This window comes from Callospermophilus lateralis, chromosome 17 (genome assembly GCF_048772815.1).
Source record: "Callospermophilus lateralis isolate mCalLat2 chromosome 17, mCalLat2.hap1, whole genome shotgun sequence".
NCBI lineage: Eukaryota > Metazoa > Chordata > Mammalia > Rodentia > Sciuridae > Callospermophilus > Callospermophilus lateralis.
This window is the reverse complement of record NC_135321.1, coordinates 39278102-39305326: the sequence shown is the minus strand read 5'-3', so window position 1 is coordinate 39305326 and position 27225 is coordinate 39278102. Positions and strand designations below refer to the sequence as shown.

The 27225-nt window shown below is 33.3% G+C and overlaps 1 protein-coding gene across 2 annotated transcripts; it reads right to left on the bottom strand.

Annotated features, from left to right (window-relative positions):
- Nucleotides 1-809: 809 nt before the first annotated feature.
- On the bottom strand, nt 810-27225 carry Dsc1 (desmocollin 1). 2 transcript variants are annotated; one of them, XM_076836857.2, is made up of 16 exons: nt 27163-27225; nt 24687-24771; nt 23177-23379; nt 21499-21618; nt 20510-20665; nt 17856-18000; nt 15644-15810; nt 14283-14417; nt 13422-13607; nt 12140-12402; nt 11649-11791; nt 5361-5573; nt 4491-4733; nt 2812-2933; nt 1862-2110; nt 810-1007 (listed from the first exon to the last, which is right to left on the bottom strand). In XM_076836857.2, exons 1-16 carry the CDS (start codon nt 27223-27225, stop codon nt 810-812), a joined length of 2691 nt encoding a protein of 896 aa, XP_076692972.2. The 2 variants fall into 2 exon arrangements, with proteins under 2 accessions (XP_076692972.2, XP_076692974.2); XM_076836859.2 differs by lacking the exon at nt 810-1007 and adding an exon at nt 1102-1137.

Genomic DNA, 27225 nt, shown 5'->3' with positions numbered 1-27225 from the left:
TGAACAAATGGAACATATTTGTGAGTTGAAGTCAACCCATGGGCATCAGGTTTGATAGTCTTTCATAGAAATCCTCTCCTACCCTCCTTGGCAAATCTCTGCAACTCAAGTTGCTGTGAGTTGTCCTGCTCTATGTCTTTCCAACAATCCTAGAATCTGTAGGAACCTTATGACACCTCAATATGAACTAGATCCAAACCCTAAGCCCTGAAGGCTCCCAAAGAAGCAGTGCTAGAAACACCACCTCTGAGGGGTGGAAAGTATGGAGAAAGGAGCTTTTATACCCAACAGAAGGCTGCACCTGAGAACATTTTAAAATCCTTCTTAAACCAGTCAGGTAGAAAGAAAGCAATTCTCTGGCACTAGAGAAAATATTTATAAAAACATAATTCTCCCCAAGATGTTAAAGAAAGTATTTAATTTGTACAGCTAAAAAAAAAAAAGTCATTTCTGATTAGCCTCCACAATACCCAACTTTCCCACATAGTCTTTCATAGCACACAAAGTAGCATAAGTTTTCAAATACCATGGAAGATGCCAGAATGCACACATTTCAGTCCCAAAGGGGCCGTATATACATGCATGTAAAAGAAAATAAACAATGAAAACTTTATTTCTAGAGAATATGAAAGTTCTATCAGACAAGGAGAATTTAGGGGAGCCTCATAGTCTTCAAGTATGAGACTTGAAGTTTGTCTCCAATAAACAAAATAATTAGCAGATGCTGCCTGCTATCATTTTACATTCAATAAACTCTTACAAATGTATCGGTAGATGTTACTCCATTAAAAAAAAAAAACAAAAAACATTTATTTCTGTACACATGTCTTTGCCAATGTCCTAAATTTGGGTTCCAGGTGATCTAGAAACTCCAGCCCTTCTTCTTCCTGCCGATCGCTGCAGCACCCTACCGAGCCGGCCATAGAGCCTTTGCCTTCATAATTGTAGGAACGAACGTAATCTTCAGAATGTTTGTGTTCCTCATCTTGTCCGCACAGGTACACCTTCTGTTTCGAGAAAGAGCACATTTTATTATTATTTTTTTAAAAACACCTAAACATATTAGCAGAAAAATGATGTCTTTGATTTACCTTTTACTGTTTAATTTTTAATCAGAGTGTGTCCTCTAATGGATTCCTACATATAAAAAATGCACATGATTGGTCTGTATTCTATTCATTTTTAAAATATAGCAAATAAATAAATGCTCCCAGTGAACACATTTATAAAATTAAGGCTTTATATACATCACATGACTTAAAATTTCCCATTTGAAAATAAATGTGTATAGTAGAAATTTACCTCTGTAGCCTTTTCAAATAAATGGGGAAAACCAATGTAGGCTAGGATTCTTAGAATACACTATTGTAGTATAATAATGTCACATATTGTACCTGCTAATATCAACCTGTACTGACTAATCTGAACACAAAACAATCAAAGTAATGAAATAAAACCCAGAATACAAGTTCAACAATCTACCTGCTTTATTTTGATAGCCAGGACTTCATAACTATATGAAGAAATACACTGACAATTATTGATAATTTATGATCTGTTCTTTATAACACATTTTTTACTCCAGATTTTTCTTTTCTGGTAATTTTTAGGAAAGAAGGTTTCAGTCTTAAATATACCTACATATGCCACTCCTAGACAAAGTCTTGTAAACTGTATTTTTAAAATTTTCAGATCTTTTTGCTTTGAGATTTGGACCTGACACCCATCTATATGACAATTCCTTCAACATTAGAAAAGTGATATGTTCCAGGTGTATGAGGAGTAAAATTTGGGGGAAATACTGGGTTATAAATGATGTCCAACTTTCATGTCACGTGAACTTGAAGACATTGGGACTTACTTCGCCAAGCCGAGGTTGGGTGAAACTCTGCCAGTCCGTGTACGCATATCTGCCGGTGTCTACACCTCCCTGCCCTACTCCCTTGCTGGACTCCAAGGTGTGATGGCCTTTGTTGGAATCCAAAGTGTAGCCTCCTTTGACCATCTCAAAACTTTGCTGCGTTTTGATTCCCTGGCCACCAAGAGTACCAACAGACATGCTTGTGTCACAAATGTTGGATGTCTGTGTGGGGATCCTAATATTTGCTTCCTAAAAAATAAAGTGAGAGTTATAAGATGAATCCAACTGAAACTCACAGTTCACTTTCATTTCAAATTTTTCGCCCCAGTGGTCCCAAATCAGGATTACAGCAATAGCCACATCATAGGTGTTATGGTGTAAATGGAGTCCCTAAAACCTCTCATGGAGAGGTCCTTACCTCCAGGACCTAGAATGTGACCTTAGATAGAAATAGAGTCATTGTAGATGCAATTGCTTAAGTTAAGATGAAGTTATACCAGATTAGGGGAGTCCTTAATCTGATATGGCCAATGTCCTTAGAAAAAGGGAGGTTTGGGTATAGGCACATGCCCAGGGAGAATGTCATGTCAACATTTGTGCTGCCATAAGCCAAGGAATTATAAGAAGCTAGGACAGATACCTGAACAGGTCCTTCCCTAGTGCCTTGAGAGGGAACATGGCCCTTCCAACACCTTTGTCTCTGATTTGTAGTCTCCGAAACAGTGAGACAAAAATTTATATTGTTTAAGTCACTCAATTTGCTGTGCAGTCCTTTGAAACTAACTCAACAGACTTCTGAAGTTTAAATGAATAAAAACACGGCACTTGGAACTCTGCTTGGCCTAGTGCTCCATAAACATTACTGGTTATTATTGTTGCCATTATTACTAATCATCACACTGCGTCACTGGATCACCACACAATTCAAAGGGAAGTTAAATCTGATTTACCGTCACTTCTTCTCCAGGTCCTTCAGTATTGGATACAATTAAATTTTGCTGTGCTACATCTTCTGGAAAACATTTCTTTACTGTCCTCTTGGTAGTAACACAGAAACATGTAAACATAATACCTAAAAAAAAGGAAAAGATTGAAGTAAAATAGTATTTTTTTTTTTCAATTCGGTATACACTAAATAATTTGATGATCAGACTGTTTTGAAGTTTCTTTGCACAACTTTTAAAAATGTATTCCACAAATTGAGGTCACTTCTGGTCATAAAATTTAAAGCAGAATATTTGTAAAATGCACTCATCTATAAAATCTCTGTTGTAGAGTAATAATATCTCTTTTCCTAGGTCCAAAATTATGTATCTCTTACATTCTCTATATTTAAAAAATGACTTTATTTGAGCTTTAAGATAGTATTATTGGTATTTGAAGTGATACAGAACACATTTAACAGACTTAGAACAACAAAACAAAGAATTTAGACATAAATATAAACAAGACAATGACATAAAACCAGTGTCTGGTTTTGAAAGTGTATATTAACTAATCCAGTGTTATGAGGAACATCCGGTTTATCCTGAAACTCAAATTCAAATGAATTAGGACACAGTAAAGGCTATGGGACAAGTTTGTAAATGCAATTGTTCTTTGTAGTTGAGAGACAAAAGCTGAAGTCTGAGAAAGGGTGCCATTAGTTTTGTGTCTTCAAACAATGATTTGTAATGGTTAGACCTGTGGCTCAGTGGCAGAGCACTTAGTTAGCATGCACAAGGCCCTGGGTTCATTCTCCAGTACTTAAAAAAAAAAAAAGTTTGTAGAATGCAAAATCGAAGTTTCCTTTGCTTGCATTATGTTTCCTTAGTGGCTCAACATATGATCATTTTTTTTCACTCATTGGGATCTTATGATGATATGTACTAAATCACTTTATTACTAGTATGGAACATAAATATTTAGAATTTTAGAACTACCTTATCTTCTTGTATTTATGTATTCTCTATGTAAACGTGACTACTGCTTGGAAGACCGTATTTTATATGGGAGGGAATCTTAGTAATTTTATCCAACTTCTACATTTTACATATGAAAAAATAAGTTCAAAGAAGACGAAATGTAAAACATTATTGAAGAACTGGGGCTGCTGCCTCTGGCATTTACTTTAAAAATTTCAATCTACTCTTATTGGTATGTTTTTCTTTTGACTTAGAGCACATGTATCAAAGGTTATACAGGTAGTTAATTTGAAGAATGATCATATAATTTTTTTTCTAAATGGCTATGATTTGGATTAAGCATCCTCCAAAGGCTGTGCATTAAATTCTTGGTCCTCCAGCTCATAGTGCTATTAGGAGATGGTGGAATCTTTAAGATGTGGGGACCACATCTAGTCACTGGGAGTGACCTTGAAGGGGATATGAGGACTCTGGCCTCTTCCTGTCTTCTTTACTTTATGGCTACCACTAGGCAAGCAGTTTGTTCCAGCACATGTTCCACAGCACAGGCCCAAAAGCAACAGAGCCCGTTGACCATGGACTAAATGAAACTTCTGAAACTATGAGCCAAAATAAACCTTTGTTCATTATAAATTGTTACCTTTGGTATTTTGTTATAGTGATGGAAAATCAACAGAAACATTAGGTAAAACATGGGTTAACAAATTCTATATGATAATACTTACACAATAATAATGCAGAACCCAACACCATGGCAAGAATAGCCCATTTTCCAAGTATAACATTTCCTGGTTTAATATCTCTCTCATCTTTAATAGCCATTCTACAGTCAGATGGAGTTGTGCAGTCACATATTCTCACTGACAACACATGTTTTGCAGACAAACCATGTCTGTCTTGTATTTGGATAGGAACAGAATAATAGTTGTAATCAAGATTTTGCTTTGCACGAAGAACACCTTGTTTACCTAGGGAGGAAAAGGTAGAAATAATATATATTGATATGACCTTTCCATAGCAATATTATTCCTACTTGGTATCCTTGGGAATGGAGGTGGGTATATTTGAAATAAAACTCTAACGTTTCTTCCTTATTGGTTTATTTTTTAATGGTGTATTATCATTATATATAAAAGTAGAATTTACTGTGATATGTTCATAGATGTACATGACATAGTTTGGCTAATTTCATTCTGCTCTCCTCCTCTTTCTCAAACTTTCTACCTCCCCCTCATTCTTCAGCTTCTCCACTGTTCTTAATTGTTCATTTTTCTTTCTTAAAAATTATTTTGATTTCACAGTAAACCAGGAAATCAAATTTCATTCTATTTTGTGCTCACATTAGGTTAACTCAAACTTAACATGTTATTCAAATGATCATTTAAAATGTATTCATAAATTTTCTTAAGAGATTTACAATAAGAAACTAAGCATAACATAAATACATATATATTTTAAAGCAAAGTATTCTTTTTTAGGATCTACAAGATAATCTCCTAAAATTAACATGTTTATTATGAGAAACTAAGGTGAAAATCAAGACCATCTGCCATCTCAAACCACTACTGGGCACAAAATTTAGCACAATTCTTTACCATTCTTTGATTCTATAGTCCAAAGTTTGTTGGCAGAATTATCCAGAAAGAATTGAAAAGGTGGACCATTATCAGGCCCATCATCATCTTCAGGTTCCAGAAGAGCATAATCTTTATCATGCTTACAAATTGTCACATCTTTTTCAATTTTTGGTGGATGATCATTAAAATCTTCCAAAAGAACTACGAGTGTTCCAGTGCAAGATCGGCCAACTAGGAGAGATTTTAAAAATAAGTTATGAAAACTTAAGAAATATATTTATTTTCAACAATTTATGTAATATACAGTTGACATCTGCTTTCATTTATCTTCCCAAATCTCAGACACTATTAATACAAACTAGTGACACTCTTCTTAGAAGACTGGTGGCTGGATCAGATGATCTTTTCAGGTGCTTTTTTAAAACTAAAAGGTATGAGATTCCAATGCCATTACAGAAACACCTGTTGAAAATAAAATTGATTTTGTACACTTGTTTTATAAAAAAAAATATATTCACCCTTAGAATAAAAATACTTTACATTTTGTCATAAATTACCTTCTCAGGATTTTCTCCTTTTCTACATTTATTCTTTGGTCAAAACTTGTAAAACTTCACATTAAAAAACCTCTAAGTGCTTTATTTCCTCTCTGCTTTGGTACTTTCTGTCTCTTCTACCAGGAATATTTTTCTCCTCTTCCTGGTAAACCCTATTATGGTTATTAGTATTATTGTCTGCGCTGGGGCTTTGAACCCAGGGCTTCATGCACACAAAGCATGTGCTACCTTGGAGTTATATCTCCAGTCCAATCCAGTTATCTTTAAGAATCTACTAAAATGTCACTGCCTCATGAAAACTGTGACTTCTACAGACATCGATGTCACAACCCCTGTTTTTCTCAGATCACTTTGCTCCTGCCTTGAATGACACACTAAATATTGATCATGTAACACAGTGAGTCACCTTCATCTTGAGAGCCCAGTATTTCTTGGCTCACTGTAGCTTGAATGTTACCACATCAGACATAGTTTTTATACTTTGAAAAAAATTAATTGAATAATTCAGAAAAATGAGTGTATACTTTCACTCTAATTCAATCAACATAATATTGTTAATAGAAACTCTCACTCAACTGCTGATTACCACCATTATTGTCCAAATGTTTCACACATAAATCTTAAGAAATATGTCTAATTAAAATATTCTCCATACTGGGTACTTTGGCACATGCCTGTAATCCCAGTGGCTTGGGAGGCTAAAGCAGGAGGATCATGAGTTTAAAGCCAGCCTCAGCAACTTAGCAAGACCCTAAGCAACTTAGCAAGACTGTGTCTCAAAATAAAAAGTAAAAAGGGCTGGGGATTGTGGTTTAGGGGTTCAATCCTTAGTACAAGAAAAAAAAATACACACACACACACACACACACATACACATATATACTGGATGCTCACTGCATATATAAATTTATATGTATTTATATATAATTATATATATATATTATATATAATTATATATATAATATATATATATCCCATAATTTGTGTCACTGAATATATAAACTGATACATATATATACAAATATATATATGTATATATATACACATATATATATCCCATGATTTGAGTTTGAACATGTTTATGTTCAAATTCTATCATTTGTGAAAAGATTATAAACTTCCATAAATGGTATGAGTTTGGAATTAAAACAAAAAAATTATCCAATTTCTCATACTTTTTACATTGAATGCTATAAAGTCTACCATAAATCATATCAAATATAATCCATTTTTTTCTTAGTTTGAAATAACATCTAAGTAATATCATGTTTTATATTTCAAGGAAATGTTTTTTCTGTTAAATAATGACAAAACTTATTTAGGCAATATGACTTTAAACTTATGAATGCTATAAAATAACTACTATATATATTATACACTATATGTATAAATATATACTAAACTAATCTTGCTGAAACAAGTTTCAAAATATCCAAAAATAAAAGAGAGATATACTATTAGGGAAAAATACCTATAATGGCATATAAATATTTTAAGGCTACCAGAAAATTATAAATAAATCTGAATATGAGTAAGAACTTCAAAATCAGCAAACTAACCAAAAATAAATGAGTATTGTAAAAAAGGAGCTTTTCTAAAGTTAAAGAAATGTAGTGACAGACATTACACATGAGTTGATGTGTACTGATTTACCTTTTACATTTAAAAAAACAGCCTTTCTCTTTATGGAGAATTAAAGAGCACAATTTTAAAAGCTAATAAAAATATGGCAACCATAGGAAAACAAGTCAAGATTCACTTAATCCTATATTCAAGTAGCATTTATTACATGACATCATTTGCTATCATGGTCTGTTTTAAACATGCTGGTGAAAACAGAATAAAAGATGCTTGGAATTGTTTAAATGGGTGTCAGTCAAAGACAGAACTACAAAAAGTCAAAACCAAAACAATCAAAGTGCCTTATCCCTAGGAAATAGACCAAAAATAAGTAACTGACAATCGTCAGATATCATGAAAAGGTAAATAACTACATTTGTCTACCTTGAAAGGACAGAATTAAATGACAGGTATCAGTGAGAAGGGAACACCACAGGGTCAGAGCTGCTAAGGACATGTGGACTATGGAAAATTCAAACTGATAATGCTTCAATAAGAGGGTCTCTGGAAGCCATAGTTCTCCAGTGCTACTTAAACGTTTTCAGTAACTGGAAGCTCACTGCATCATGAGCCAGCCTGGGAAGCATATATAGAGTGTTTTAATTAATTGTTGGAAAGATTTCAGGTTCTTCCTTCTTAATCTATCACCCCAGATGTGGACAACTATAAAAATGATACATAATGCCGTTAAATGATAATATAATATAGAATGATAATGTAACAATTATAATATATTTATATTGTTAATTCATATAATATATATAAGCTTTAGATGATTTCAAACCTATTTAAATAGATTGTGTCAAGTTCATTGAAATATTTACAGAACTGAAGCCACAAATACCTCCTATTAATTTCCACATGACAACCCTTCTACATTTGCTATTTTAGGAAAATTATCTTTACAGAATCCCAAAATACATTGTAAATTTTTGAACTCAATTTTCTACACTGGAACCAGTTGTTGTTCCAAATGCAAAACATGTCCCTGAAATTGTGTAGCTTTTGGTAATGAACTTCATAACGTAGGCCTGGAGATTCAAAGGGCTCTCAAACAATGAGGAATGAGACATTTTGGTATCTGCATTGAATAACCTATGCCAAATTCTATGCTAGATGCTAGATGAAAGAATGTTTATTAAAAAGGCGGTGGAGAAGTCTTTATTAAAAATGGAGCTCATCCTTATTATAATTTAGAGAAGAATATACATGGAAACAATGAAAGTACCTTGTTCAGAGTAAAGACACACCATATGTGATAATTAGCATATTAGTCTCACCGCAGGAATGTGAAAAGGTATTAAGAACAGACCAAAGATTAGTGGGCACGATCATAGAAGTTGTTATTGCCATTCACTTTAAGACTTTAATGGACCTGAATTTAAAGTAGGAGGGGCAACAGTATTCTAGATGGAAAGAATATAAAATAGTGTTTTCTAGATTGATAAGCAGGGAAATCAGCCTAACAAATAGGATGCACACAAGAAATACAAGAACATGAACTTGATTCTAAGAAAGCTATAAGAATAACTAGGTTATCATCCAGAAATATTTGCGAGCTTCAAAACAAAATCATTGCTATATATATAAGCATATGTTTATATATTATATTTATATAATACATATCTTATATAATGTTTATATATGTTCATATGTAAATATAGATAGATAGACAGATAGATTAAAGTTCAAAGGAGCAAAATCCTTCATAATGCCACATGATTTTTCTATTACCTAGGTTAACTATGACCCTGGGAGGTAGATTAATGTAAACTTTTAATTTCCTTGTACAGTGTTCAGTGTGGTTATAAACCATGCTTTTTAGCTCTAAAGAGCAAAGTTAATTTTTTATACATTATTATGCATAATTTTTTCCTATGATTCCTACTTTCCATGGCAACTTGACTAGTACTTAGAACCTGATAGAAGAATAAATGAGTAAATAGGACTCCCTATTTGTCATTATTGTATTCCCAAACCACTTAGATTTCATTTTTACTCACAAAAGAAGAGTAAATCATCCAAAATTATAGAGTAATAGTAAATTAACAACATTTATTAGGGAAGGTTTCCCCCATTCTTTAGCAGGTCTTTTCCCAAAAAAAATTGCATTTAAAAATTATATTAAGAATATGTGTATTATTCCATCTCACTCCGGTCAGAATGGCAATCATCAATAATCAACAATAAATGTTGGAGAAGATATGGGGGTTCACTCATACATTGCTGGTGGGACTGCAAATTGGTGCAACTACTCTAGAAAGCAGTATGGAGATTCCTCAGAAAACTTGGAATGGAACAACTATTTGACGCAGTTATCTCATTCCTAGGTTTATACCCAAAGGACTTAAAATCAGCATACTATAGTGATGCAGCCACATCAGTGTTTTATAGCAGCTCAATTCACAATAGCTAAACTATAGAACCAACCTAGGTGCCCTCCAACAGATGAATGGATAAAGAAATTGTGGTATATATACACTATGGAATATTACTCAGTCTTAAAAAGGAATGAAATTATGATATTTGCCAATAAATGAATGGAACTGGAGAACATCATGCTAAGCAAAATAAGCTAATTCCAAAGAATCAAAGGCTGAATATTTTCTTCAATATGCGAATACTAATTCACAATGAGCAGGCAGGGCTAGGGAAGAATAGAGGTACTTAGGATTAGAAAGATGGGAGTGAAGGGCGTGGGGGGTATGGGGGTAGGAATGATAATAGAATGAATTAGACATTATTACTCTATGTGTATATATGATTAAACAACCAGTGTAACTCTACTTCATGTATAACCAGAAGAATAATAAGCTACACTCCATTTATGTATGATGTGTCAAAATGCATTCTGCTGTCGTGTATAACTACTTAGAAAAAAATTTAAAACATAAACAAATTCAAAAAAAGTATGTGAATGAGAAGTATCAAGAAGAAAGAAAGATCATATGCAGGTGATTCATTCATCATATTCTCATTTAGGGTTTCTTTCAAAGGCAATTTCAGATTTTTGAAGCCCAAATATTTTAGCTCACAAAAATTGTTCTTTAGCTTGGTCAGCACACTAATTAGAGTGCGCAACGTGGTATTTGTACACCAAGGGCCACAGACTGAAATAAGGCAAGATGGGGCAGATTTATGTCTGAGTCAGCTCCCCTTCTCCATATAAACTGCAAGCACCTAGCATCCCAGTTAGTTTAAATCTTTTATGTCTCTCTTAGTAGATATGGCTTTTGTTTTATGTCAACAAGAAAAAAAATAAGTAGGGTATAATAGCTGAGAAAACAGCATATTTTATGTAGATGAAAACAGTGGAAAGCTTCTTGGGTCAGGAAGATAGTCAAAAGAATTGGCTATGTTAGAAAAGCTGAAGTTCATTATTATTTGTGAAATTTTTTCCTCTAATGAGTAAATATATAATTGCCATGATGAAGTAAATTAGCATAACTTCTGTTTATATTTTTGGAACTTTTAATATTTATTTTGTGTATTTCTATGATATATGCAATACATTAGCATAGTAGTGTATGTATACAAATAAAACGTTAGCAAACACTTTGCAACATATTTACAAACATAATGAAATTGATTTATTGATATAAGTTCAAAAAGGGTTAAAGATCATTACAGTCTTTGAAGGATGCTCTTTACAGACTAGTTCTTAGAATTAACCTTAGAGATTACAAACCATAGCTTTTGATCCCTTCTTTAGGAAAGAGGATAAATGATTTGTTCTCCATTAAGAAAAGCTCAGAACAAACCTATCTGGAACTTAACTGTTTTAGGAGGGTTGAAACTATTTAGCATGTTCAAATCATAATAATCTAAACCTGCATTTCTGGAAAAAAAAAAAAGAGTTCCTTGAATAGGCCACTGTTTCCTCAGAACTTAGACTGATCATTTATTCCCTTGTAGCTCTGCATAACTGATTCTTGGGAGCCTGAACTGGTTAGACTCCAATCATAACACAAACATTGCTCTTTTTTTTTTTTTTGCAGTATGCCTTATGATTACATTAATGCAAACATGGCTTGCATTAACTTTTGATCCAGAAATGAACAGATACCACCCAAAGTTTTCTTAGAAACATACCCTACTTTTATATTTATTTCTAGAAAATGGCACTTACCTGCATCTCTTGCCACCACTGAAACATTGTACTGGTTGTTTTTTACAAATTTCGATTCTCTATCTAGGACTTTCACAGTCCTCAAATCTCCAGTGTGTTCATTGATTTCAAACCAGTTGTCTTCATCTCCCAACTTCTGATACCTAATTTTCAGAAATCAATATATAAAGGATGATACCCAATAGCAGACATAATCTTATCATTTGTCATTTTGAAAAATACATAGAACTTTCCTAAATTTGCAATCCATTTACATCCCACCAGACTAGCACCATGGTGCATTCCTGTAATCCCTACAACTCAGGAGACTGACACAAGGAAGATCACAAGTTCCAGGCCAGCCAAGGCAAATTAGATGGTGTCTCAAAATAAAATAAAAAGGGCTGGGGATGCAGCTCAGCAGCACAGTGTCCCTGGGTTCCATCCCCCAGTACCAGAAAAGAATTTTAGATTTCAATAAAAATGAAGGAACTTTTTGAAAGGTACCTTACCTTAAGCCTTCACCACTGCGTGTTTCTGGGTCCAGTGCTTTGTATCCAAGCAGTTCCTTACCAGCTGGAAGGCCATCTTTACTCTGAATAATTTTCACTGGTGGCTCACACTCAGGGCCCTCATCACTGTCTTTAATTTTAACAGTCACAGTGGTAGTACACATTGAGGGAGGGGTTTGCGAGTTTGCCGCTTTAGTGAATTCTGCTTCATTAAGTACACCGATTTGCAAAACAACTTGGCGATTGAGTTCATAGTTCAATGGCTATTCAGTAAACATAACTTTAATCAGTCAGTATATACACAACGTGGACTTATGATTTTGATTCCCAAGTTTTAACATAAAGAGAATGACATTTTCACATTTAAAATGTTACCAAAAGTTGTTGCTAATACAAAAACTAATAATTAGCTTTCCAAAATAATAAATGCTTTCCGACACAAAATTGTTGTTTTTGACTCAACCAACGTTTCTTCTTACTTTTCTTTTAGAAGACCCTACCTTCATTTTATATTAAATGTTGAACTATGAATAGAAATGCAGAAGAAATGTTTGAAAAAATTCAGATTATGTCATTACCTATCATATGAAATAATAATGATACATGAAATTCTTCCAGGCTAATGTATAAAATAATTTGATGAGATTTGGCTACCATGCAGCTGCATCTAAAAGATGTCATTGTATTACTTAGCAGCATCTTTTTAAAGAATATGAAATTTAGGTCTGTTTAGTTTATAATCAAAGTGCTCAATTCTAAACTGAAGAATCAGAAACACTCTTGAAATAAAAGTTAAATGATAAAAAAAAAAGAAAAAGAGAAATCTAGAAGAACAAAAAGAGAAAGAAAATGCAATATAATAATTAAAGGTCATTTTATGGGAATCTTATCAGGAAAACAATTTCTACATAAAGATTCTGGGAATATCTGTTGTCTTTTAGAAATTTATTATGGAAAATAACTATGCAAGAGGTTGGTGAGGTTATGGATAGAAGGGCTCAGAAAGGAACCAGATGAGTAACTAAGATTACTTCTAAGGCAAATATCTGATACAATATTCAATATTTCTCTGCCTTGATTTTCCTCATATGTAGAGCAATGAGTTTTATGCCTGACACAACTTTCCTCTAAGAAAATAAATGAGGGTAAAATAACAATAGGAAAGATTTCAATACCACACTGCAATATTGTAGTCATATACATAAGGAAATATTAATTATTTTTATACAGCACACAAGCTTAAGTTTGAATGCCTTAAAACATGGTTATTTTATTTATTTACCTTGACAACACACAAGATTCCTTCATTTGTATTTGGATCTGTGCTAATTTTGAAGTTTCCATTCTCGTTTCCCTGTAGGATTGTGTACACAGCCTTTGAGTGAGGCGTGTTGACCAAATCTAGGTCATGTATTTTCATTCGTAAAATCACCACGTCGATTCTATTTTCTTCTACTTCTGTAAAATACTGAAAAGCAAGCCTTTTTAAATTAGAAATCTATAGCTTTTACAATATGGTCTTATACTCTAAAATTCATATTTAAAGAAAAAGAGATATGGAATGTATACCCATATGTTGGGAAATAACTTACAAGTTTAATTCATAGCTTACTTATTTTCTCCTAAATATAAGATATGCATATATCTATCATATATATGCATAAATATCATCTATATCTGTTTTTATATTTATGTCTATATATCTTACATTGTTTACTGGGAAAGTTTGCTCAAAAGTGACAGTCTGTGTTAAGTAGTGAGTCCAGCAGAAGAGATAAAGCTAAACCATTTTTCATCTTAGTACTTGAAATGTAAAGACTCTTCTATTTCTTCACCTTATAAAAAAATTTAAATCCAAGCAATCTGATCCTGGAGCTTAGCAGCCAAGAAAATGTTGAACACATGAGCCACCTCAAGGGTGGAAAAGCTCTTGGGTAGCCAAGCATGGTTATTTCCACAGCCTACAGAAATGACTGGTACTTCAATTGTTTTTACAAAAATCATATTTTTTCTCTCTATTATTTGTAAGTGGCAACTATTTAAGTCAAAATGCATGATCTCCCAGAGCTACCAAGTTCCATATTTGTCTTTTTTTAAAAAAACATAAATGCGTCCAGATAAATGAATACAGAGATACACTCACAGAAGTTTCCGTGAAATATGGTGGATTGTCATTTTCATCCTCAAGTGAAATAGTAATTGTTCCTGTATTAAATAAGCCAAAAGGTTGACCTCCCATGTCTCGCACTTCCATTACTAACTTGTAAGTATCACATTTCTGAAAAAAAGGAAAAGGGTACAATGATGAACACTTCTATTTCCTCTAACTTACAATTGTCAGAACTACTCTTTCTGCTGTGATTATTTTACAAATATTTTGCAAATATTCATGTTTAAATTTTACACTCTCATACACTTTTTTATTTATTTTGATGCAAATAATTGAACTCAGGGCCTTGCACATGCTAAGCAGGTGTTTTACCACTGAGGTATCTTAACCCTTAATACAGTTTTTAAAAGGACACCATAATATAAAAACAAGAGACTGTCCAATCCATACAATGGGAAGCTGATGTTTCTAATATAACATTACAAAATCTAAAGATACTTTATTCATAATTGCCAAAACATCAGAGAAACTTAGATGTCCTTTAGTGGGTAAATGGATAAGTAAACATATATTCAGACAATGGAATATTATTAAGTGCTAAAAGAACTGGGTTTCAAGCCATGAAAAGATACGGAAGAAACTTATATGCAAATTATTAGGAAAGTGAAGCCAATCTGAAAAGGCCAAATACTGTATGATTCCAACTATATGACATTCTGCAAAAGGAAAAATTATGGATGCAGTAAAAAGGATCAGTAGATTTCAAGAGAGAGGAAAAGGAAAAGAGGAATAGGAGGAGTACAAAAGGGCAGTGAGATCACGCTATATGATGAATGCCTGTCCCTACAGATTTGTTCAGCCCATAGAATGTACAGCACCAAGAGTGAATCCAATGGAAATGATGTACTTTGGGTGATAATGATGCGCTGATCTAGGTTCATTGATTATAACAATGTATCTCTGTGGTGCAAGATGTTAATATCGCAGAAGGCTATGTGTCAGGGCAGGGGATACCTGGGAACCATTTGTATTTCTATTTAATTTGCCTATGAATCTAAAGCTGCTTTAACCAATCAAGTTTTTTTAACTTTTAAAAATTACATCTATTGGAAGTCAAATGAAATTACTTTTCGTAAAACCAAAATAGAATAAACAAAACAATTTTAGCACCACTGCATCACATTAGGTAAATAAAAGCAAGTGAGACCTTGTCTAACACCTTGTGCTTTCCCATTATCTCTGTAGAGCAAAGGGAAGTCTCCAGAGAAGCCCTAACCCTAGTCCACAGAAGAAAACTTAGGAAGGGGCCACAAGGGCCATATTGCAAATTGTCTTGGGAGTTAATTGTCAGTTTACATGTAGTTTAGTGATGGAGAAGTTGATCTATTTCTCACCTCTCTATCCAGCAGAGGTGTAGTTGTAGTGATGACACCTGTATCTGGATGTATGGAGAAGTGCTTTGGATGATCAGGGATTTGTTGTAGGATTTTGAATTTCAGACGAGTATGAAGGGTTCCAGGTTCATCATTGTCTATGGCAGTCACTTGTCCCACTGAAGTTCCTGTTAGATAAATCCAATATTGTCAGAAAGTTAAAAACCCTTTTGTTTATAATATAATCAAATTATAAACAAAAGGATTTTTTAAACAAAAATAAAATTATAAGCAAAAATAAAAATCAAGGCATTGCTATCATAAACTGTCCAGGAAAGAAATAAAAGCACAGAATAATGAGTTTTACAGATAATGTGAGGAGTGTATACATGTTCTACAAGACTCTCCAAGCCCCGTGTCTTGAACTCCAATTAAGTGGCTACTGTGATTAACAGGATTTGTATTCTACAAAAACCAGAACAGGACCCACCCTACCCTTGGTCACAAAGCCTACACTTGGTAACCATACCATCTAACATACCATCCCAGTTCATGGACTATTTTTGGACAAAACCTTCTTTGAATACTCTGTTTTATATCCCTATTTAATAATGCTAATGAAAGAAAAGGCACAACTTTGCATGTAACAAATGTTTTTATATTTTAATAAACAGAGTTTCTGAGTTATTAATATATGCAAGTGTTTATTAATATAAGAAAGAAATAAACATTATGCATTAGTCTGAGTAACTTTTAGACAAACTTCACAGCCCAGACATGGCTATGAAATGCTGTTTCAGCAAGCCACTGATTGTGAAAGACTAATATACATACATATGTGCCTGGTCACAGAATGGAGGAGGCCATAAGAAATAACAGCATTTCTTGCTGATTCTTAAAATAAACTACACTATGTTATTTGTTCTTTGGAAGGCCTAGGTTATAATCTTGGCTTCATATAACATGAAACAAATTATTTTTTTTCAATTTGGAAAATATGCCAAGAAAAGCAATACATATGTTGTTACAAATCTGGGATTTGAAAATCGTAGGATTTTTATGCTATGATATATTTTGGGGTCCTTGAAAATATGTTGAAACTTTATAGCGCTTCCAATTATATATTGTTTTATAAAACACTTGTGATCACATATACATGGCAAAAACTGAGAATATAAATATTTGTCTGTTGCACATTCAGATCCAAAGTAGATTAACTAGATAGAAGCTTTACATATTATTTAACAGTCTTCTAAATGTGCATAGCAAAATGAACCTCACAAGGTTTGCCTTTGAAAACTGTGTGAGCTTATAAAACTAGAAAGTTGTACATCATTTATTCTTGAAAGTCAAGTGTTTTTAGTATTCTATAATTTTTAAAACATTAGTAAGGAATTCAATTGAAGTTGAAGTCTAGTGTTTTCCTAGAATTTCCATCCTATTAGGCACAGGTTACAAGTTTAGGATGAAATAAAGGTTAATATCCAACAGTTAATTAATAAAGAAATCAACACTGAACTGCAAAGTTTCAATAAAATGTGGTATATATAATGTGTAAAAGTGAACCTCTTGTTTTGTGTATTTCAAATATCAGTTAAAAAATATTCCCTGGCACCATAAAATGGGGTTTTCTATATGTTTTATTATGTCACTTTACTTTGTTACTCTTCCTGAATTGGAAAGGAAAATTGAATTTTTCCTACATCCAGCCTTTCAAATATCCTCAGGTGAATCATAATTTAAAAAAACAATGAATCTATAAAATAATAACTTCTCATTTTGCTGGAAGACAAGTGGTTTGGGGCCCATTCTTAACTTCTGTTTCATAGTCATGAAGGATTCCTAGCTAGTCCCTTAGGAAACTAAGCCACCTCTCTCCACAACAGAATTTCTAAGCATACATATCTAGACCAAACTCCATTTCAACCACAGCCAACCCTACAAAGAACTGAGTCAAGAAAATAATTATAAAGTCATGATATAAAAGGAAATGCATATGGACTAAAAGGGAATGCATATGGAATTCTATCTTATGGAAGTGCTTAAATTTACAAACTTGCTCAGAACAATTTGAGCCTTAATAGGGATGTCATATAACATCAATATCCAAGGAAGAATATGTATAGTCAAAAACACAAAAGAACCTCTAAATGTAATGATAAAATCAAACATTTTATCTTATAATATCAAATGTCAATTAATCTTCTTATACCCTTATAAAATATGAACTTACCAGATCGGCAATTTTCAGGCACGCTAAAAACTGTCATTTTGGTTTCAAAATATGGGGCATTATCATTATCATCTTCAACTTTGAATAACAAGGGGAGCGGATAATCTGGTGCATAGCCATCTGCAGTTGTTGCATAGCCATATACCTAAAAGGAAGAAGAACGCCTCTGGCTTGTTCTCAAATGACAACATGAAAGTAAGCCTACCAGTAGGGCAAAATATGTCATTCAAAAAATAATCCACAAGGGTTTCTCTAACTAATAAATGATTCAATGGAAAGATAACACCCAGGCACGGTGCATGCCTGCCATATGGCTTCAATTCCCTTTAGGTGAGTGTGGGTTTTTTTTTTTTTTCTCTCCTTTTCTCATTAGTCTCCCACCAAGTATTGTGTGTGCCAAGCACCATGGGTTCTACAGGTGTTCTCTGAAATAAAGGCATGCTGTTCTATTTGTTAGAATGTATGTAGATTTCTTATCCAGATATTCTAATAACAAGTTTTTTTTAAGTTTATAAACTTTCAAAGTAATAAAAGTTAGTTAATAGATAGAGAGAGAAAAAAAATCACAACTATCTCTGGGTGATATCTCTACCGGTTGTCATTTTTCTATCATAAATGTGCATTTTTTCCTAATAAAAATGCTAATAAATGCATGCATGTATCACAAACTCCATCTCAGAGTGATATATCTTGACCTCAACTGTGAGGACTTAATGTTTTTTTTCACATTCAAATTATTTTTTGCACTTTTCCTATGTGATTTGTGTGAAGTAAGCATTCAATAAATCATAGTTGTATTAAATAGATTTCCTTCACTGACAGGACCAGCTAAAGCTGCCCCAAAATCAACCATATTAACTCAATTCTTTACTACAGTGTTTCCTGATTTTCTTACTGTAAACATTTCCAAAATGCACTAGGATTCAAATCCAAGATATCAAACTCTTCTTTTTCTCAAATTAGTTTTATTAATCAGTCATCAAGTTCTCGAGAGTATTGCATTCTGTGACTCTATCATGCATCTTCTCTTTTCTTTTAAAATGATTCCATAGCAGAATAGATAATTAAATGTATATTGCAACATACAGAATAGATAGCTCTTTATTTCTTCACAAGACTGGCTTCTAATGCCATATCTTCACTTCTTATGAATATGCTGTAAAGTTAACATGGAATTAATATGTTCTTTATCAATTATTTATTTTGCTTATGGAAATAAAAATCAAAATGGTTGTTAATGGAGTTGGGGATATAGCTTAATGGTAGAGCCCAAAGCCCTGGGTTCAATCTTCTGTACCAAAAACTAAAAATAAAAAAGGGATTAGAAAAGAGCTTGGATAAATACTTTTTAATCAATTGTTTTATATTATTAGGAGTAAAATGTGTTTAATCTAGGAAATTTGGGAGGGAACATAAAATTATAAAGAAGTTATATCACAGTACTTAATTATGAAATACATTAAATGAAATTTATATTGTTTTAAAATGTGCAATACCTTATACAATGCTTTAGTGGACATTCTAGGATAGGGTTCAGTCTCCTTTGTATGAATTACAAGGTCTTTAACTCTCCTATACTCTGAGCTCTCCAACTTTGTTTTTCACATTCTTCCCTAGTGACAGACTCCAACCAGGGTTTGTTGTATTGTTGTTGATTTCTTCCTAACCAGTAGATCTTTCTGTGGGGTTGTAGCTTCTTGGAACATTTAGTTCTCCACTCCCCCTCCCTATATTGTTACCTTCTTTCAGAGTTGCCTATATGTGACCACCAACTCTCAGTAGTCTGCAAGATATCACTCTCTGGACTACCCATGTATGAGGTAAGTTTCTTTTACATATGCGATTAGGAAAAAACTTCTTTATACTGTCTTACAATTCAAGATAATAAGAGGTAAATTAAATCAAAATCATTCATCATCCTCCCAAAATACCACTGGGGATGTCTGCTATACATCAGATTAGGCATCAAAATGCTGAAGAGACATGTAAATTTGAAGTTAAAAAAAAAAGGATTAAATTTTCAGAAGAGATAGAATTCTTTGGATAGGATGAAATAAAGACTGGTAAAGTTTTCCATGGCTTACTAAGGAAATAAAATGCTACCCAAGGATTTCATTACTGAAAAACAGTGAGAGAGAGAAAAGAAAAAATGCACCATGGTATGCCATGGTTTGAGGCAGCAAATGCAGTTAAAATGTATTTAAGATCACCTTGACTCCAGCCCAGGACAATTAAGTTAGAATTTCTGGGCATAGACCCAAGCATCAATTTTTTTTTTTTTTACTTTAAAAAAAAATTCTTATGTGATTTACTGATTACAACAATAATTGAGAATAATTAAGGTATTCTGTTATAAGGAAATTTGAACTCAATACAATTTGTTGTCACTTCTCTAAAATTCTACAGAATCAAGTCTGTCCTTTAAAATGCTATCATTATATTTTCTATACCTTCCCTCGCCTTTATGCCTCTTATTTACTGTCTCACTTTAGCAAGGGCACTAATAAAAATTTGAAGTTTATGTTGAACATTAGTAACATTGCAAATATTAAATCAAGTATTTTATTTTTTTAATTTGTAAAAATGCAACACCAAGAATATAACTCAACCAAAACTAAAGATATATTTCTGAATAAATGTTTCAGTAATCCTACCAAAAACTGATCATACTGCTCACGGTCAATGCTCCGAGTACAATAGATATCCCCAGTGTCTTTCTCTATGTAGAACAAATTGAAGGGCTCTTTGTCCACTCCTGGTCCACTTATGGAGTAAAAGATGGTGTAATTCTGGGCAGCATCAGATTGGATCTATAACAAGAAGTGACAATTTAGGAACAGATCAAATATATTGTGATCAATACCTTCAACCTAACTTATGAGTTTATTTTGTATCACTCTCTTGCTTACTCACCTATTATTATTACTTTTATTATCTACTAACCATTTCCCACGTTTTTCAACTTCTCATTTGCATTCTGAAATGTGCAAAGCCACAGATTCTGTCACTTATTTCACACTAAATTATTTTAATATCTGCAGAGCAACAAAATTTATGGAGTAATATGCCTTTGTAATTCCTATGCACTTATTCTTATTTCTTTATAAAATATAGTGCAGAGATTTTGAATTATTTGGAATTGAAAATTACATGATTAAAAATATTGTCAAAGTAATTCAACTTTGCACAATTAATTATTTAAACACCTCAAAATTCCAAAACTGTCTATCCTTGCATCTCAGCTATGTGGAAGTGAGACAACTTTACTTAGTAAACAGAAAGTGATGATGTTTGGGAGGATAAGTGTTCAAGCAAAAGTTGAATTATACAAACTCTCTAGGCATATCCTCTGTACATAAGCGCTAAAAAATCTATCATAGTACTAGGTGAATTTAGATGCAAAATATGGACATAATAAATTCAAAGTGTAATACCTGATTCTCACTATTTAAATACAATTTCTGGACGAAAGTAATAAAATATATTGGGTCACTTCTATGTGATCGTCGTAGTTCTGATGAATAGATGATTCTATTGCTATCAATACTTTAAAAGTTCTGACTCAATATACCGTGCAACATTCAAATGGAAAGTTTTAACAACAAAAAATTATACATATGAAACCAAATAAGATGAAACATACCTGCTGAACGTGTTGTGGAAATGGACCTAATGAATTCTCCATCAGCGAACAAGGAATAGGAGCCCATCTTCTCTTACTGCGCTTGAGAACTCTGTCTTTGGTATGTCTTTTCTTAGATGCCTATGTTTAATGAGAAAAGAAGTACAGCATTGTTTTTCATTCTTAGGAATACAATTTTCACATATACATTGGCATGGAGAAAATAAGTAAGGTTTATACCTTATGATGGATAATAAAAATTAACAATATGATGGATAATCTCCAAAGAATTTTTTTTCAATAATAACACACACACATACACACACACACTCTAAAACCTTAGACTCAGTATAGTCTCTCGTTCCACCTGTTTCCTGATTTAACCAGTCAACAACCAGAAATTTATAGGCATACCCTTTATACATAAATGCTAAAATCTAGCACAGTATTTTGGGTGAATAAGAAATGTATAAGGCATTGGGAAAATGTCACCTTGAGATACTGTAGACATCCCTAAAAATAGATGATCCATTAACAAATAAAAAGAATTGATTTTAGTTCATGAAGAATGGTAAAACCCAAATTTGATCTTTTTTTTTTGTACCAGGGATTGAATTCAGGGGTACTAGACCACTTAACCACATCCCCAGCCCTATTTCCTATTTTGTATTTTATTTAGAGATAGGGTCTCATTGAGTTGCTTAGCACCTCGTTTTTGCTGAGGCTGGCTTTGAACCTGTGATCCTCCTGCCTCAGCCTCTTGAGCCACTGGAATTACAGGCATGTACCACCACACCTGACTCCAAATTTTACCAATCTTACAATGTCAGCATTTTTATACCTACACAGAGATATACAACAGTGTTTGCTCAAAGTACATTTTATTTTATGTAATGTAGTGATTCTTTGCAATTTAGATTAAAAAATATTCGTAAGGCTTGATCATATTTTAAACTCAGTGAAGAGAAGTTCTTGTAATTAAAATGAATTTAGCTGGGAAATACTCTTTTAAATTGAATCACTTCTTTTTCTTTTTATTATTTTTTTAGGTCACTTATTAATGAATGATTTTATAAGACCAAAATCATTGTGTTGAGTTGGCTTAAATGAGATGTGAATTTCCACAGCTTTCTCCCTCCTTACTCCCAGACTAATCACTGCTCTTCACTGCAAGAAAATGAGGCTCCATCCAAGACACTCATACCAATCTTCTGGCCTGATCACACCTCCACTCTCTGAAGAAAGGAACCCTGTGGGATTGTCTACTAAGATGGGAGTAAGTTTTAGACCATCTCTTTCCCTCTTGCAAGAGACAAATATCCAACCCACAGTTGGTTGGGAAGGAGCCACACAGAGTGAGTGCCTCATCTCCAGGCTGCTTCACCCCACCTCCAGCTTGAGATGGGCCCCTCCCTTGTCCTTGTTCTTCAGGTGGATATCTCTTACAGCCACACCTCAAAGCACTCACGAAAACCTTTGATCCCCTGACTTTGCTACAGATTCATTCATTGTTATACACCTGTGTAAATAGCTGTAGAACTCCTTAACAGTCTAGTCTTTGTAGATATTAATTATAAATGGAAAAGACAAAAATAATTATTCAAGGAAAGTAATTTTAATCTGAAAGGAAGTGTAGAAAACAAAGGACTCTCATAAGGACCTTAGTATATGAAGCTATTTAAATCCTTATCTAGTATACCTTTTCTTCTCTTGCCAACAGTACGATTTCTATCTCCTTTTGTTCCTGCCTTTGACTGTCTGAGAGTAAAATGGAAAACGTCTTCCCTTCAGAAGACAAAAGGAGGTCATGTGTTGTGTATATTGAGCCATCTTCCAGAATTCTAAAGGCAGGGTCGCTGGACAGGATTTGGCTAGACGACTTGAGACACTCCTCCAGATTCACTGCAGAGAAGAAATTTCACAGCAATTTGTCAGGTGAAACAGGAATAGAACAAGTTTTACAGGAATGACAACTGAGAATTAATGCATGAGAATCAGAAAGGGTGGTGACAGGCAAGCACCTGCTATTCTAAAATGGAGGAGCCACAAGAATTAAATAATTAAACTAGTGGAGACAGATTTCCCATTACTTTTCCTCATGAATTAAAAAGGGAACAATTTTCCTGGTGACATTGAATCTGGTCTATTTCTTCCGCTTTACCTCCTACTGACAGGTTTGTACATACATGTGGAGATGGCCCTTGACTTTATAAGGGTGCAATAGCAATACACCTTCCATGGAAACTGTACTTGAATTGTGAATTTTAATTTCTATTGTTTTCTCAACTAGCCATATGGGGTAGCACCTTCTCTCGTGATGCTGGGCAGGTGCTCTGAGCAATAGCTCTTAGTGATCCATGTGAGCAGGAAAATCAATGGCTGATCTACAGCAGATATTGCTAAGATATGATGTTTGGTAGTTTAAGTGTATTAAATGCATTTTCCAGTTCTGAGATTTTCCATTTACAGTAGGGCTATGATCCCATTTTAAGTCAAGCAGCTGTGGATGATAGACAATAGATATAGATAGATCTAGTGCATACACATTCACAAATTTGTTATCTTATATCACAGATATTATAACTATACGATGTCAGTAGATTTTGCAATAAGTCTTTGACAGTTAAAACTATCTTGCAACAAGTCTATTGTTAAGCAATATTTCTCACTAATATTGCCAATAATCTTTTTATAATACCTTTTTGAGATTAAAGAAACTCAGCACTTAATATGTATTGATGACTACAGTGGTAAAATCCCCTGAAATTTTGTTTGACTTTCACAAGCTAGTTTGTGAAGTAGGTCATATACATTCTTGGTGGATACTTGTTCATTGTTATCAACCTCAAGTCCAAATTTTATTTGGAACATTTAAATTAGGAATTATTCATTTCATGTCTAATCACTTAGCATTGATAACAGATTAGCTGATATGAATTAAAATGTGCTTCTGGTTTTGGTGTCTTGATTTGTTTGGAGTAATAAACTCTCTGATGTTTGCTAATTTTTTTTGGCAAGAAAAGTATACCAGTAACTGTTATTTTAATTATTTTTAACCACTACAAAAAACAAGTAGTCTATCTTTTATTGTATGGCCAATTTTAATGCCAAGTAGCTACTATGTGGCTTTTATCCCAAATTTCATAAAAATAGCCTGAAGCTAAATGTAGCAAGTTACAACTGTTAAATTCTCAGTATGGTTTTCTTACCTTTGCCTACAAGTGTTTCAGCCTGAAGATGAGAAGGAACTTGAAGAGAAATTTTCTGACAAGCATCACAAAATAATATCAGAACCTCAAAATAAAGAAAGAAAGAAAACCTAAGAATTGCATTTTGAAACACATTTTTACATTGCAGTTTTGTCTTATAAAAAAATTTTCAATTTTGAAAGCAAATTAACCTTTTAATCCTTTCTTTTTTCATAATCATTTTACAAATAACCAACAAAGAATGACTTTAGAGACACCATAGTCATTGAATATCAATGGAAAATTAAGTGAACAGTTCATATGATTAATATTGTATAAATGCAAGAAAACGTGTTATAATCCATTGACTTTATATGGAGTTTGTTACCACTAACACTATACATTAATGTTCTGATTACCTAGCCTGAAGAACTTATTTAACTCTAGAAATCAGTAATCACATTATCTGTACTGGTTCTCAAATCATCATTTCCACTATTTGAGGGTATATTATCTGTTTTCAAATTACTTTTTCAGACTAACTTGGCAAAAACTTCAAAGACTAAATGATCTCAAGTCATACAACTAGTCTAAAAAGGACTATATTTCAAAATATAAAGACTTCCCTTTGACTGGGTAAAGATTTCAAATTAAATTCAAGACATAGTTATTGTTTTAAAAATCTAGGTATTTCAAAGAAGGCATATTATCTGAAAAATAAAAGTTATCCCTTTGAAGGTTTCAATAAGTCCAAAATATATTTTTCTTCTATTCTTGGCACTTTATTTAATTTTTCTTCTATCAAAATGATTGCATTTTCCAAATCCCTTGGAAAATATACAGTAGATCAGTTAGATTTCCCAGAACCATATAGGTCATTTATATGATCAGATTTTATCCAAAGACATATTTCTAGAGTTAATGGACACATTATTTGTGTAGATGAAAGATAGATATTAATATTAAAAGATATGCATTTCCTTTCCAACTCAAGTCTATGGAATATATTGCAGCAGCCTGTTTAAATAGACTGCAATTTTACAAATCTTTTTTTAGCCAGACAATATGAAAAGCTGGAATTTTAAAAGCCATACATGTTTAAATTTGTATAACCACTTATTAAAAAAGGAGAAATTTTTACCTATTTGACTTTTTTATGTAAAGTAATGCACTAAATTATATTCAAAGAACTTTCCAAAGATAAGGCCTTGTATTAAATATATAAGGTGAAAAGAGCATAATTTACATGCATATATACATACATAGATATACATATATATACACATAACTGCATATACTTGTACGTATACTATAAATGTATGTGTGCCTGTGTGTGTATAACATTGTTATATGATGCACCCCATTATTTTTCCCATCCTTATCTTCTTTACTTCCGGTCCTAATGCCCCTCCTCAGGTTTCCCGTCATTAGTGGTCTTCCAGCCTTCAAGTTGAGTCATTGACTAAGTGATTTGGAGGAGTTGTGGTCAGACACCTTTTTTGTCAGTATGGGAATCAAGGATAAATGGGCACAGAATAAATCAAAAGAGAAGAGGCAGGAAATAGGCCAAAAGCCCACCCCCCAAAAGAAAAAGAAAAAGAAAAAGAAAAGTATGTGAAATTCCTTGGAAATATACCACTACATTTTAGTTAATACTAACTTAAGATGGCCTCTGAGTTCACGTCTCCCTGAGCCATTACAGGATGAGAAGTTCACCATCAACCCTGCATCATATATAATTTATATGCAAAAATGTTTGCCCCCATACAGAAAAACCTTCAAATTATGAAAATAAAATGTTTCCAAAATAATGAAAAAGGAAATGCTCAGTTCAGAAATGCTGGATAAGAGATATAGGAAAACTCCTCCCTTCCCATCTTAAAAAAAAAAAAAAAAAAGAAAGAAAAAAGAATCTCATGCAATTGCCAACTATGAAAAATTCAAGTAGAAAGAAGGCTAATGGTATTTTTAATAACTGTCACATTTTGCTTTTTTATGTTTCCTGATTAAACTGCTTGTTAACTATGAGTTCTGCCTTTCTCTTAGCTCTTCCTGTGTAAAGTAAGAAAGACCTGGAAAATTCGTACCTTCACCCCAAATCCTTTTCTCATTCTTGCAGCTCAGTAGAAGAAAGCATGTTAAATACATGAGCTTATTTAATGACAAAAGTAAAACTCAGAAACTTCTGGGCCAAATGCCTAAGGTTTGAATGTATTCCACTCTTTCTTAGGAAAACATCACAACAAGACAGAACAAGAGATTCCCTTGAAAAACTTTAATATCCTGGCAGTAGGCACTGGAACCATAAGCTAAACACGCCCCATCCTGGACCACAACTCTCTCCACTCTTCTCTAAATTTTACTTCACTCTACTTTTGTTTGCCCAGTCTATCTTCCCTGCCTTCCGTCCCCACCTCTTCTCTCTTTCAAGCCCAAACTAGAGGCAGGAAGCGGGTAGTGACATGCTTGAGTCTCTAATCCTCGGGTTGTTACTCACCAGAAGAGAGAAAAGGAGCTGCTTACAGAAGATGCTCCCTGGGGCAGCGGAGGCCACAGCCAT